This window comes from Corvus moneduloides, chromosome Z, assembly GCF_009650955.1.
Source record: "Corvus moneduloides isolate bCorMon1 chromosome Z, bCorMon1.pri, whole genome shotgun sequence".
In the NCBI taxonomy this organism is placed as follows: domain Eukaryota; kingdom Metazoa; phylum Chordata; class Aves; order Passeriformes; family Corvidae; genus Corvus; species Corvus moneduloides.
The window spans coordinates 29797229-29810828 of NC_045511.1; the positions used below are offsets into that span (position 1 = coordinate 29797229).

General features: G+C 42.9%; 1 protein-coding gene across 2 annotated transcripts in view; it reads left to right on the forward strand.

The window, feature by feature from the left end:
* The first annotated feature begins 362 nt into the window (after positions 1-362).
* The window catches only part of RNF38 (ring finger protein 38), a 106578-nt gene continuing 93340 nt past the window's right edge, over positions 363-13600 (forward strand). The window contains exon 1 of one of the 2 annotated variants that reach the window (XM_032096568.1): positions 363-903. In XM_032096568.1, the coding sequence (XP_031952459.1) occupies positions 378-903 (526 nt within the window). In that variant the 5' untranslated portion in view covers positions 363-377. The remainder of the gene's footprint in view (positions 904-13600) is intronic. The other variant, XM_032096570.1, reaches the window with a different exon arrangement.

The following is a 13600-nucleotide window of genomic DNA, read 5'->3' on the forward strand; positions in this document are numbered from 1 at the left end:
TGTGCGCGCCCCGCGGGTCGTCACGCCCTGCGGCAGCGCTGCTGCGAGCGGCGAGAGGCCTTGGGGAGGCGCCGGGCTGCCGGCGGGCCGCTGGGGCTGGAGGCAGGGAGAGAAGGAGGGAGGCAGGGAGGGAGGAAGCAGGCGGGGAGACTTCCTCCTCCTCCTCAGCGGCAGCAGTAAGCAGCTTCTCCGCTGGAGCGGCCGGCACGGCTGGGCACCGTCTCCCCCCGCCCGGCGGTGAGCTGCGCCCCGGCCGGAGTCTCCCCACGCCGCCCAAGCCACCCACGCGTCCCCGCTGGCGCTGACCGCTCCGCCGTGCCCGCGGTGGGGCTGCTCCCGGGGCGGCGGCTGCCGCCGGCCGGCCAGAGCGGGAAGCGATGCCGGTGGCCGCCCGCTCGGCAGCCCCCGGGGCGCAGCCCGACGCCGGGTTCCTTGCCCCTGCCCGCCGGCGAGACCGCGGCGCCGCTCCGCGCGGCGAGGAGAGCGGCGGCGAGCGGCACCTCCGTCAGGCCGGCGAGGCGGGCCGGCGCGGCAGATGGGTGGCTTCTTCCGCCGCCCCCTTCCTGCCTGCCTTCTCCTCCTCCCCTCCGCCGCCCCCCGCCTCCTCCGTTGCCTCCTCCCCCGCTGCTGGGGCCGCCGTCGCCGCCTCCACCTCCCCCTCGGCTGCCTCCCTTCTCCCGGCACTCCCCCGGACCCGCGCCCGTGTCCGCTCCCGGTCCGGCTTCTCGGGACTCGCCATGAGCGGCGGTTCCGGTCGCTTACCGCCGCCCGCCGCCCTCTGCCCGCCGCCGCCCCTCCACGGGCCGAGCTTGCCGGAGGCGGGAGCGCGAAGCCAGGGCCGGGGCAGCCCCGCCGGGCACGGCGCACCCCGCGGCGGCCCGGGCGTCAGAGCCCCGCCACCAGGTGAGCGGGAGAGGGGCCCCGGGGGACGGGGACTGGGTCCGGGCGTCCCACCCCCGGCTGGCAGCGCAGCCGGCCCGCAGGGCCGCGGACTTGCCCTCCGCAGCGCCCGGGGTCCGTCCCCGGGTGGGGGCCACAGGCGGGGTGGGACGGGACGGGATGGGATGGAGGGCAAACTCCCGCTGTTCTGAGCACGGCGTGGCGAATCGCGGCGGCGACTGGCGGCAGGCCATGTGTCGCCTGGCCGGCAGCGAAGTGCTCGGGGCCGCCTTTGCGCCGGTGGCCGGCGCAGCGACGGCTCTTTCCCCGACGGTCGGTCGGGATGCGGCGGTGCGAAGCGCGGGCGGCCCGCAGTGCTGGCGCTCGGGCGGGCGCCTCCGGCTGCGCGCTGCTGCCGCCAGCGCTCCCCAGCCCCGCGCCCCTGCCCGCCGGCGCAGCCGCAGGGGTTGCGCCGTGCGGGGCATCGTGCGCGCTCGTCCTCTCTCCTGCGCCTCATCACACTTTGATGTGCCCTGGGCAGCGCTGGGGCCTCGCCGGCTCTGCCGCCCTCCTTCCTCTGCGCAGCGGCCGCCGGCCTGCTGCAGCCTGCCGGCTGTGCCCCCCTCCTGGAAGGATTTTTGTGTGTGTGTGTGTGTGTGTGTGTGTGAAAGAGAGAGAGAGAGGGGGCGATGTGTCCGTGTCCGTGTCCGTGCCCGGAGCCAGGCTCCGCCCCTCGCAGCGGGCTGCCGGTAACTGCGGGAATTCACGGAGCACAGTGACCGGTCATATCAAGTTCCTGCGTGGAGCTCCAAAATGCTATTTGCAAGTCAGGTTCTTGTCTTGTGAGACCCTTCTTGAGTGTCTTCGGGGCTCTCATCGTCAATCCTATAGACATGTTCTTGGATTTCCTCTTAGAAACCGCCCCCACAGGAGGGTCCCTCTCAGGAGCTGGTTTTGCACATGTGGTTCATTCATCCTGAAGTTTCGATGTTTTCAGGACTATGGTCCCAACATATGGGTTGGTGTACTTGTTTATAGTCAAACACAAGAGCCGCTTCCAAGGCTGTGCTAGAGTTTCCCACATGCTTATATTTAAACGCGTGTCTGTGTGGTTTTGGGATCAGGGCCTTAGATGTTTTCCTAAGCTGTTCTTTGTGAATGGCAGCCAGAATGAAGTTGTTTATGCATATATGAAGTTACTAATTAGGAAGTGGTATGGGAGAAGGTCAGAAAACAAGACATCATTCTTTGGGCCTGGAGGGTGAAGAAACGGGGTGTCTAATTAAGTCTTTTCTTAGAATGTATTTTTAGTGGTGCTTATGTCTTGGGCACTTAGTTGGGTGATTTACCAGAGTCTATGGTATGGGTGTTTATACTGATAGAAATCTTGCTCTGAAATGAAGTAGGTTTTATAGACAAGCTCCTCTTGAAATTCGTGATTGACAACATAGTAAAGGATTACAATGCAGACAGTTGAGGGAGAACTTGAATTTTTACCTTTGCATTGTGTTATATAGTTCAAAAGCAGCTTTTTCGGTGTCCTGAGACCACACAGTACACGGGGCAGATTAGTCTCTCCCAGGCCTTCCAAATAAAATACATTGAAGAAAAATATTTTTCCAGTATAGGTTATTTGGAAAAGGAGGTTTTACCTGATGAAGATCTATTTCAACTTTTTGTTTTAAAATTGCGTGGACATTCCTGGTGTAGATGATAAACTTATCTTAAAGCCTGATCTCAAAACCTCTCCTAATCTTCTTAAGCTCTTAGCAATCCTATAAACAAATTGACCTAGTATGCTACTGTTGGGAGATAAAAGCTTTTGTATTTTCTGTGATTTGGAAAGTCATGGTGGAGAAAGAACTATAATTTTTATAATTTAATGAATTCTTCACAGGCCTAGTGTACAAAGACCTTAGTGTTAGATTAGGGAATGGTGGACTTTTTATTCTTCCAAAAGGGCCTTTTTTGGGTTTGTGCTGAAGTTTTGGTATTCACTAGCACTAGTTTAAAAGCCCTTAAAAGTCCCGCGTTTAATGGTAATTGCAATAGCTGTAACGATTTTGCTCAAAAGAGCTCTTGCAGACACCCAGATTGAAAGGTTAAGTTTTACAGTATACTTAGGTCACAGTAGCAGGTGAATGTTTGTGGCCAGTCATCATTCAAAAATACATGAAGCATTTTGAAATAGTATGATATGTAAATCCTCTTCTAATTTTGAAATAGTGTCATAATTTTCAGACAAAGCCAGGAGATTTCTAGATTGGGCATGAGAAGTGTTTCCTTGCTTGCTTCCTTCCTTTTCTCCAAAGGGAAAGTCTTTTCGTGAAGGTCTACCTTTTTCAGTCAAATATTTGTCACCAGGGAAAAGAATGATGCACTAAACTCAGGCATCAGGGCCAAACTTGGATTGTTTTGCTGAGCATCCTCTTAGTCGTACTCTTGATCATAATATATTAACTTTAAATAAAAACCTGTATTGTGATCTAATCTTAAAACATCGAGGGGTAATGAAATTGCTGTAGTTTACATGCAAGGTTAAGAGAATGTTTGCTACGTCTTTTCTCCCAGCAGAAAAATGTTCAGTGATGGTTGGGTCTCTTCTGCTGTTGTTTCTTTTGTGTTTTTTTCCAGTATGTGTCAACAGAATAGAAAGTCGCCATTCGTGACTATCAAATGTGAAAGGATATTGGACTAGAAATGCTGCTGATTCTTTGCTTCATTCAGAAAATTGATCCTGATCTTAAAAGGCATTTCACTGTCCATAAAGTTTTTTTGCCTCTCCTGGGATACCTACATCTCCTTGGTGAAAAAGAGTAATTCGCCTAGAGGAGGACTTGTCAGCTAGGAAAAGGGTGTCTGTAGTGGAAATTCTTAGTGTTTTTGCATTTTATTTTGGTCTGGGGTTTTTTGTTTATTTGTTTTTTGTTTATTTGTTTTTAAGGTCTGTATTGGTGTTCTCAGGTTTTGCAACATCTGGAAAGGAAAGATAGCTTTTGAATGTTTTTTGCTCTATTTAAGATACAGTGTTATGTCCATAACTGGTGAAAACAGCTTTGCTCTTAAACATCTTTGTTACTCATATCAGCTCTTTGGACGTCACCTGATGAGCTTTGATAAGTTTATTTAATATTGCTTTTTTTCCTTCTGTTGCTAAGTCTTTAGTTAGTTTAGTTGTTTTTTAAGGTGCACACGAGGTTAAGTCCTATATTAAGAGGGGTAATGGAAGGTGCTTATTTTGGCAGATAGCTATGCATTTGCTAAGTCTTTCAGTTTGGAGAAGCTGAAACTTCTGCCAAAAGGATTAGTGCCAGTTTTCAAACATAGTTGATTGTAGAACGTGGGAAGTTGGACTTCTTGTAAAGATTGTATGAATCAGTAAAGTGCAGTAGAAATCTGAATTAATACACAGCTTAATGCTGTATATGCTGAGCAGCTGTAATAGAATTGTGTGTTCATATTGACACATACAAACTTCTGTGCTTTTAGTAGTTGTGCATAGTTATACCATCTCTGTGTGGTATTTGTGGTTTTATTCTTGAACTGGAGAGCAGTTAATGTGGCTTTACAGTGAGAGTCATATTTAATTCTGGCATGCTTGGAGATAGATGCTAGTTTTTTTATTTATGACATGGTGATGCCTTCACAGCTTTATAACCATATAAAATAAAGTGAGATGGAAAGATAGCTTCTTGGTAGGAACAAGTGAAGTGTGTTCAATATGTGGAGACTTTTCAAGAGTAACAATTGATTTTGATAGATTAAAGAGAAAATAAACAAACAAAAAAAAGCCCCACCAAAACCAGAAACTATCATTGGAGCATCTCCATCTTAATTTGGTCAAAGGGTGATGTAAAGAAATGGCTTGATGGTACTTCTTGGTTAGAATTACCACAATATTGTAAATCTATTACTTTGCATGTTTGAACATGATCTGTTTTGGACACGAGATTGCAATTACCTTTAGTATATCAGAATTATTCATTATAATGTTGGTATGTTAGTTTTGCTACTTTTGAATTATAAAGGAAGATAGGAGGCTTTGTTTTTTACATAAATTAGTTGTACTTTGAATAGATTGTAGTAATTGCAGAATTAATGTTAACAGACATATAATAAATGTTTGTTTCAAGAAGTTGGTTATAAGAGATATGAGTTGCATATTTATAGGATTAATTTGGGAAATAAATGCAAATGTACTTCCTTAACAATTATTTTCAGATAATATGCATTTATTTTTAGCCATGCTCTGTGACTATCGCTTCTATATTTTTATTTCATTTTTACTTTGTAGTGTTTATAGGAACTGGAAATTATAATTTTATGGCCTGAAATTGTTCTTTGGAGGTGTGCCTTTTGGGTGCCAGCATCAAGGCAGCTCAAGTGGATGCTAGCAAGTGTTGATATACTGCCACCCCCCACCCCCAACATAAGTATTTAAGGATAGTGTGAGACTGAAATAAATCTATTTTAAGTAAAATACATAATATAAAATTAATATACAGTTCTTTTAATTGTAATTCATAGAGTATGAACAACTTGATCCTTTCCTAATCTGCCATATATTAGATGTAAAATATACAAAAGCATGGAAATAAAAAATTCAGAATATTCTCTAAAGTACAAATTTCAGTTTATAATAGCAAGAAGACCATAGATATGTCTTTAATTTGGAAATGCATGCTCTGCTTTGCAACATCTGCTTATGAAATAATCAGAATTATCCTTTTGGTCTAAGCCATCATGCTAATGAGTTTGAGAAATATGTTTGCCTTGTCACAGAAAGGTTAAAATGGGAAACTGCTTTAAAGAATATTAATAAGCATGATTGAGAACATTGTAAATTCTTGGAAAAGCTGTGTTCAATTAAAAAGTAATGGTGGGGTTCAGGTGTTTTTTCTCTGCCTTTTTATATTTAATTTTGTTGCTTATACAGCCCTTTTTTCCCCCACAAATTATCTTGGCAAAATGAAATCCACATGCAGACAAAATATTTCTGACCAATTTTTTTTCTTTCTTCTTTTTTTCCATGAAAAAGATAGGCTTTAAACCTTTTTCAACCAATAGCTTTGCACCTTTTCTGTTAGGTCTTGCACCTTAGGTATTTTAAATGGTCTTGTATGCCATCTGCTTCATATTAGAAGTTCAAATGGAGATGTGTCATCTAAATGTAAGGGTTGTCAGTGTTCGTGTGATGCAAGATGTGGATGGGTTAACAGGAAGGTAGGGTACCAGAATAAGAGAGAGTGTTACGAATTTTGCGCGAATTTGTTCTGGTTTTGGGTGGAATAGAGTTAATTTTCTTCCTTGCAGGCACTCTGGGCATCAGTCAGCATGTAATGAGTGATGGTATTGTGCATCACTTGTTTCTCTTGGGTTTTAGTCCTGGGTCACCCCTTTCCCCCCACCCCCTCATCTCCCTTTTAATTATAATTATAATACTGTATCATTATTGCTGTTTTGGTTTTATTTCAATTACTGAGCTGTTCTTATCTCAGTCCACGAGTTTTACCTTTCCTGATTCCCGCTCACCTCCCAGTGGCAAAGGGGGAGAGTGATGGAGGGCTGCTGCTGGTGCTTAGTCAGGGTTGAACCATGGCACACCGGGAGCTCCCTTTACATGAATATTTTAATACGATAGTACTGCTTTCCCCCACCTTTGTTTTACTTGGTTTTGTTTATTTTATGTTATGGCTTTTTTAATGCCTTTTTTTTAACACCTTCTGGTTGCGTTCTTCTATGCTTGTTCTAAACCATTTTTTTATTGTTTGTGTACGTGAAGTACAGTAAATGCTTGGTGAAATTCCTTGCATAAAGAAAAGACCCTCCATTCTTGATGGGAAAAATACTGTTGTTCTTGTGCTTTGATGACTTAAAATAAAGCTTCCTTCAGGAAGTTGCTTGATGTGTAATGTAGGGCAAAGAATGCGTACTTCACTTAAGGAAAGATGCAGGAAGTTTTTTAAACAGTAAGTCATAGGTATTTTCACAACTATTTTAAGCAAGTATGATATACTGTGTTTTCTGAGCTTCTGAAATGCACACACATGCTCCAAATGTTCATTCTTAAAACAATTTTCCTTAGATTTTCTCAGTGAAGAGCCTGGCATCACAGCTCTATGCTCCTGAGTTGCTGTTCCCATTATCCCTGGCACTGTGTTTAGGTTGGGTCTCTGCATCATGTGTCATGCAAGCCCTTTGCCACCATGATGCATGAAAAAGTAACATCTGTTATCAGTCTCTTGGTGGGAAGGTGTGTCAAGATGTTTCTCTAATGTCTTTTGTAATGACTGAAGTTCTGCATCTACACAAATAATCTGTGTTGCTTGCTGCATTGTCTGGCAGCTGGTGTGGTTTTCTTGAACATGGGCTGTCATAATAACCAGCCTTCAATGCAACATTGTAGTATTTCAAAGCTCAGATCTCTAAGCATTTGGACTTGGTCACCAGCTTCTAGGACAATCCCAAATGGGAAATTAAAATATTAAAGGAAACATACTCTAGCATTTCAATTACAAAAATCAGACCAAGCCTAAAAACCACCAAATAACCAAAACCCCACAAAATTCCAGCAAAATAACCCCCTGAAAAACTTACATAAGTCTTTAACTGAATTTCTGTTCTTCTGTGTAAGGAACACAACTGTAGCACAAGGGTGTGCAGCCAGTATCAGTTAAGAACATTGCTTAAACTGAGGTGTTTATGATTGTTTCTGATACCCTTTATGAATGGTGGAATTGCACTTCTTCCTGTAATACTACCGATCTCTGCTTCGAAAAAATGTCATTTGTGCTTGTGCACATTTTTCTGGAAGGAGGGTATGAGGAAGATTGTTACGTTATAAATTCTCTGCCAGCTTGTGGAGGAGTAAAGTATGAATTCTGTGAATCTTATTAAAATACTTCATAATCTGCGTGCCTGGAAAATTCCCTGTTAGGAAGACTACCCTTAAATAGTTTATTTGTTTGCATGACTTCTAGTTGTGTAAGAGCCTGAGCAATGGCTATTAAACCACAAAGTATGGCTAGAAACATTAGCTGTGTATATGGAACAGTTCGGTCTGTCGGAGGATACTTGGAACAGCTCCTGTGCCGTATGATTGAACCTGCACCACGGAACAGCAACATACAGTTTGAAAACATTTGCTGCCTGTTTTTACAGCACAGCTGAAAGTTATCACCTCTTTATCTTTTGCTGCTTGGCACCTAAACTATATTCAGGTTCCAGAGTGAAAATATTAGAGATTTATGTTTACTCTCTGCTTGGGTTCTTGCTCTGTGAAGTTTTGTTTTTTAGGCACATGGATACTTCCAGTTTCATTAAGAGCCTGTGCAAATGTTTGAAGGATCTGAATTGTGGTGGTTTTTTTTTCCTCCCTGCCTACAAGTCGACATTTTGAAGTGATTTTTTGAATTTCCATTAAAAATGTGTTTATCTGTGTTTTTTTGGTGTGTGCAGGCTTTCTGTATAGATCTTTTCCATGGCATCACTTTTTTCCTTTTTGTAAGTTGAAATGGCCCAAAGCCAAGCAGAGTAAGCAGTAGTTTTTGGAAAGAATTATCATGCAGATTTAGTAGTAGGATATTGAGCCTTTTGGCACAGAAACCCTGTGAGTCTGTGATCATTGTGGTTCGTGTGTGTTTTTGAGCAAGTTTACATAAAGTGTTTATGATATTATCTGAAAATTGCTTTTGCAGATTATTTTGGAGGTTGGGTACAGGTTAGTCTTCTGAGTTGTTTCAGAAATGCGTTTTGATTTTTGGAGGCTTGGGAGTGAAGGCTTTTAGCCACCAGTGTGACAAGTGTCTTCAAACTTAAGAAATACGTGATTATCCTTGTAAAGATCAGTGAACTGGGGTACATACGGCAGGGACATATTTCAAGAAAGTGAGACTCAAGATGTGTTTGATGTTGTTCTTCATAGGGGCCTGTTGAGTTGGACTGAAAAAAGTGGATGAGATAGAAAAATATTATTTTCTTTATTAAAACTTAATTCAATTTTTAAAACACTGTCAATCTCTTGTGCTCTTAGGGTATTGATTCTGCTTTTATGCAATGAGATACAAAAAAAATATTACTAATGAATAATTTGGACACTGAGGAAAAATAACTTAAAGAGTTTGTTGCATTTTGGCAGCTTTTTATTTGATAAGGCATTCTGAATATGAAGGGGAAGACCTATGAAAGTGGTAAATATGGTAAAAATTACAAATAGTGACTAGGATTGTGTCACCTTTCAAACCTGGAAAAAACCCTTTTATGGAACAACATATCTCTCTGGTGGGATAGTGATCCTCAGCTCTCTCACAGATTGCATTATATGGTGAGGACCTGTCAGTATGTTGGGGCGCCCGTGTGCTATTCAGAGGGACCTTGACAGCCTGGAGAGTTGGCGACCCTGTGGCATTCAGCAAAGGCTGAGTCTTGCATGGGGGCAGAACAGCTCTGTGCCACGAGCGGGCGGAAGGGGTGGGTAGCAGCTCTGCGGAAAAGGCAGGTACTGACCTAGTGGAGTGAGCTCGCTCGAGGGCAGCAAGCTTATGTAGGGGCTGCATCATGGCACCGTTGAGGAGAGGTGGATTGGACAGCCTGGTTGAAGAGATGGCCCAGAGGAGATCCTGACTGAGAGATCCCAATGGCATCTGTCCTCCTCTTATGGCAAATGAAGTAAAGATAGAGCCAGACTTTTGCTTGCTGGTAGGGCAAGAGACTGGGAAGAGGGCTCAGGCTGAAACACTTGAATATGTGAAACACCTGAATATGTGATGTTATTAGGAAGAACCTTTCTTTGCTCTGAAGCAGAGAACTGTGGACATTAGGGACCTTACAACTTTGGAGAGATTCAGAACTTAGCCAGGCAAGGCACAGCTCTAAACTGGCCTGGTCGGAGCAGGGGGATTGAATTACGGGGTATCCAGCAGTCTCTTGCAGCCTGAATAACCCTCTATGACTCTGTAGTGAGCGTGTTACTTTTAGCCTGGGGATGCCTGCTTCAGGCATTGTAAATAGAGAAGGAACAGCAATTTGGGACTGGTTTAGTTGCACATGGTCAGAAGTGATGGTGCGAACGCAATTTGCTTCGGCGTACAAATGTCGCCTCAGTCCTGTGAGACTGCTTTTTAACTCTGATTTTTTCATATGCTTCTTCCCCACACACCCAACAGTACCTTTTGTGATGCGTATTTAATGTATGAATGTTTCTGGGTAAAGCATCAATAGCTCTTTGTATTTAAAGCAGAGCTACATTTCTGCCTCTCAGCCCTTCTTCCTAACTTACTTGCTGGTTTATGAAAAACAGTCAAAAGTATGCACTTTAATTTTTATTATTTTTCAGTCCTAGAGGTATAGGGCATGTTGGGTCCTGTCTTTGCTGTCATGCTTGGTACACTCTCAGAAAATGCCAGATAAAGTAATTGAGAGATGTGTTCAGCAATGGGGGGAGGAGGGGTTTCCAAGCTTGGAGGGTGTCTAAAAAATACAAGAATATGTTCACTGATGTATTTTTATCCTTTTTTGTTAGTCTTTACCAAACCAGTCTTTCTGATATGATGACTCTACTAGTGTATAAATTTTCTGTAGTGTTTTTAAGAGAGAATGGTCCAAACAAGAATTCAGTCAATAATATAAAATATGAACACAGCAGAAAGTAGGAGAAGAGTGAAAAACTGTGGTATTTGACCTCCTCAGGCTGCCTTTCCACATAAAAGTGAAATTGGCATTCTTAAGTAAAGCTGTCATACTTGTTAACTTAGTCCTGTTTCTCTGTAAATAGCTTCAAACTTGAGGGAGGCTTTTTAGGTTTTTAAAAAGACTTCTAGTAAATCACTGGTTAAGTAGTGGATAGTCTGCTCTCTGAAGCAAACAGCTTAAAGGGATCTGATGCTGTTCCATTTGACATATTGATCCATGGACATAGGTAGTTGTTGGGCAGTTAGACAGTATTTTGTTTCCAAACAGTTGCAGTGTACGGTCTGTCTTACAAGGACATAGGAAATAATGGAGGATCTCGAGGAGTAGGAAAACCGAAGGAATTGCAGGGAATAGGAATTGTAAGGATTTGAAGGCAAACTGGGTTATTGAAGGGAGAAAACATAAAAATACAGAACAAGAGTCCATGAACACAGATTTTCATTATTTCTGATGTTCATGTAACAACTGATTTCTTTGAGGATCACTCTTAAAAAGTCTGTGCCATAAAAGAGAATTTTCAAAGTAAGTGAGTTGTCCATGTTCTTATGGACTTGTTTACTGTGAATTAAGTGAAGCATCATCTGTATTTCTTGTTTATGGGCTGCGTGGAGGCTATGTGGCAGGGTGGGTAGTGAAGCCAAACAATGATGCCAGAGTGTTCTGGAGTTACTGAGTCTTCAGCTAGGTTGGGGCAAAAGTGGATTTAAAGCATTTTAAAACAAAGAGTTGTGCCATTTGTTTCATTTATTATTCTGTAGTAGTGTTACATTTCTGCATTACATCAAGTTTTTGTTTCCTATCAGTTATTTCTTGGATGCTGCATTTTCTGTTTGCGACTGATGTCATAGAGAGGTATCTGTTTCTAGCAACTTAGCTCTTCTGTACCTTTATGTTTCTCCATTTTCTGCTGGTTTAGCCCTTTGGGTTTTTTTGGTCTCAAGTAGCAACACAGATAAAGGAGCAGTATAATAGTTTGCAATTAGAAGGCAAGACATAAGATATCATTCTACCACTGTACAACACTGTACGAGAGCTCTTTTTTCAATGCACCATGTCTAGTATATGGCCTTTTATGTCCCTATGGATTTTCAAAATAGGGTTGATTGTCCAGAAAAGAGATACCTGAATGATTGCCACCTGGACTGGTTTTAATTTTGATCTTCTAAAGATCAAAATTAAAGATTTTACACAATTTGAAGAAGAAATGTTGTCTAAGGTTTGTTGAATCTCTTTAGGAGGAAGGTCTAGAATAACCATGAAAGATCTTATGAACTCTCTAGAGAGCAATAGATGAGAATACTTCAAAACTGCATAGTACATTTGTTATGACTGTTGTTAAATATCTGTACACTGACATGCTTTGATATTTATTATGCAGTACTTTTGGAGTTACTGCTTAGGGATTGTCTGTGCTAGAAAGTTATGCTATGCTAACTTAGTCACTATATCCAAAGGGGCAAGGATGGTCTTCTCAGACATAGAAGTGCCTTTGAAATGCTCATTCTGGGAGAGTTTGTCCAATTTTGAGAAACAGGGTAACTCGTCAGTATGAGTATTTCAGTCTGATAACCCCATTGTTCTTGGATTATAGACACAGTGCATCTGGAGAATTGTGGCTTACAAATACACTTGCCTGTTCTCTTATGTAGAGCACCAGCTTATAGATGCTTGAAATTTGAAGTTCCTAGCAGCTATGTGTGGTACGGAAAAGAAATTTTCAGCCACATTGGGGCCCATGTGGTACCTTTTTTGGAGTGTGTGTGTCAGCTGCCTCTTCCTTGCAGTCAGTCCATGTGGTGAAATTCAGAGGTGATTTCCTATAAAACATTTGTATTTTAAGCTTTTACCTTGCTCTGCCTAACTCTTGCTGTCTTGGGTTTGCCGCTCCTTGTGTTTAAAAATTTTGTGCTCCCCTCAGCTCATTTGAGGAGTCATGCTGGAACCTCCTGGATTGTTCTCATGGCTTTCCAGGCTTTTTCCTTGCTTTTGCTACCTCCCAGGCCAATTAAGCTTGTCCTTTTCAAGGCTATTGCTGAAGGAACAAATTTCAAAGTGTAGTAAAAATCCTTTGCTGGGCTGAATTGCGCCTCTTGCAGATTATTATGTTCAGCATTCTTGTGACCATTGAAGCTTTTTATGTTATCACTGGAGCAGCGACATCAAGATGGGAGCGCTATTACAAAGTCTTAGGAGAGGGGAAACCAGGTCATGTGTTCTCCAGGGCTGTCCAGAGTGCTCAATGGAAGATACAGCTAGCAGGCTGAGGGTGAAGAATCATGTCCTGGGAGACGCATTTCTGGGATGTGAAAGTGATTCTCAGCACCAGTAAACAAAATGCTGTCTTGCTTCAACTGCTTGGATTCCTTGTGAGGATTTTGTATGATCTGCAAAACTGGGCTCAGAACTTTCTTTTTACGGTGTTACCAAGAAAGACTTTTGCACATGAAGCAACCTGCTATTGTTATGAATGTACTACTTATGAAAGAAGGGGAAGTGGACTTTGGTTGTTGTATATATTAAAAAAAAATGTGGCAGTCTGATCTCTGGTTAAGTCTGAACTTGTGGAGTTTTGCTCTGGCTATAGCATATTTTGTTTTGGAAAAACTTAGGTAGTGAGAGCTTGAATTCTAAATTTACTCACCCAAGCACTGCAGATGTTCCTTTCCAGAAAGCGTTGTGAAACAGAGCAGATGGAGGCAGGTTTTGAGGAGCAGAATTGCTCTACTATCTTCAGAAGTGTAGACATAATTCTCACCATCAACCACAAATAGTCATACTTGAACTTTGTAAATCAAGTATCATGAAGACAGAATTAACGTGTGATCTACTGGTCTGTGTAGATTTCACTCTTTATGCCTATGTTTAACGAGTAATGTGTTATTGTACTCTGAAATCTGTATTTGTAAAGAGGAGGGCAAGAAACTTTCTTCCACAAGTCCAATGGCTGATCTTCGTTACTAGGGAGAGGCTGTTAGAAAGCTTTGTTTTGCTTTGAAGATGACACAGAAGCTGTTGAAGTTGAAAAGGGTAG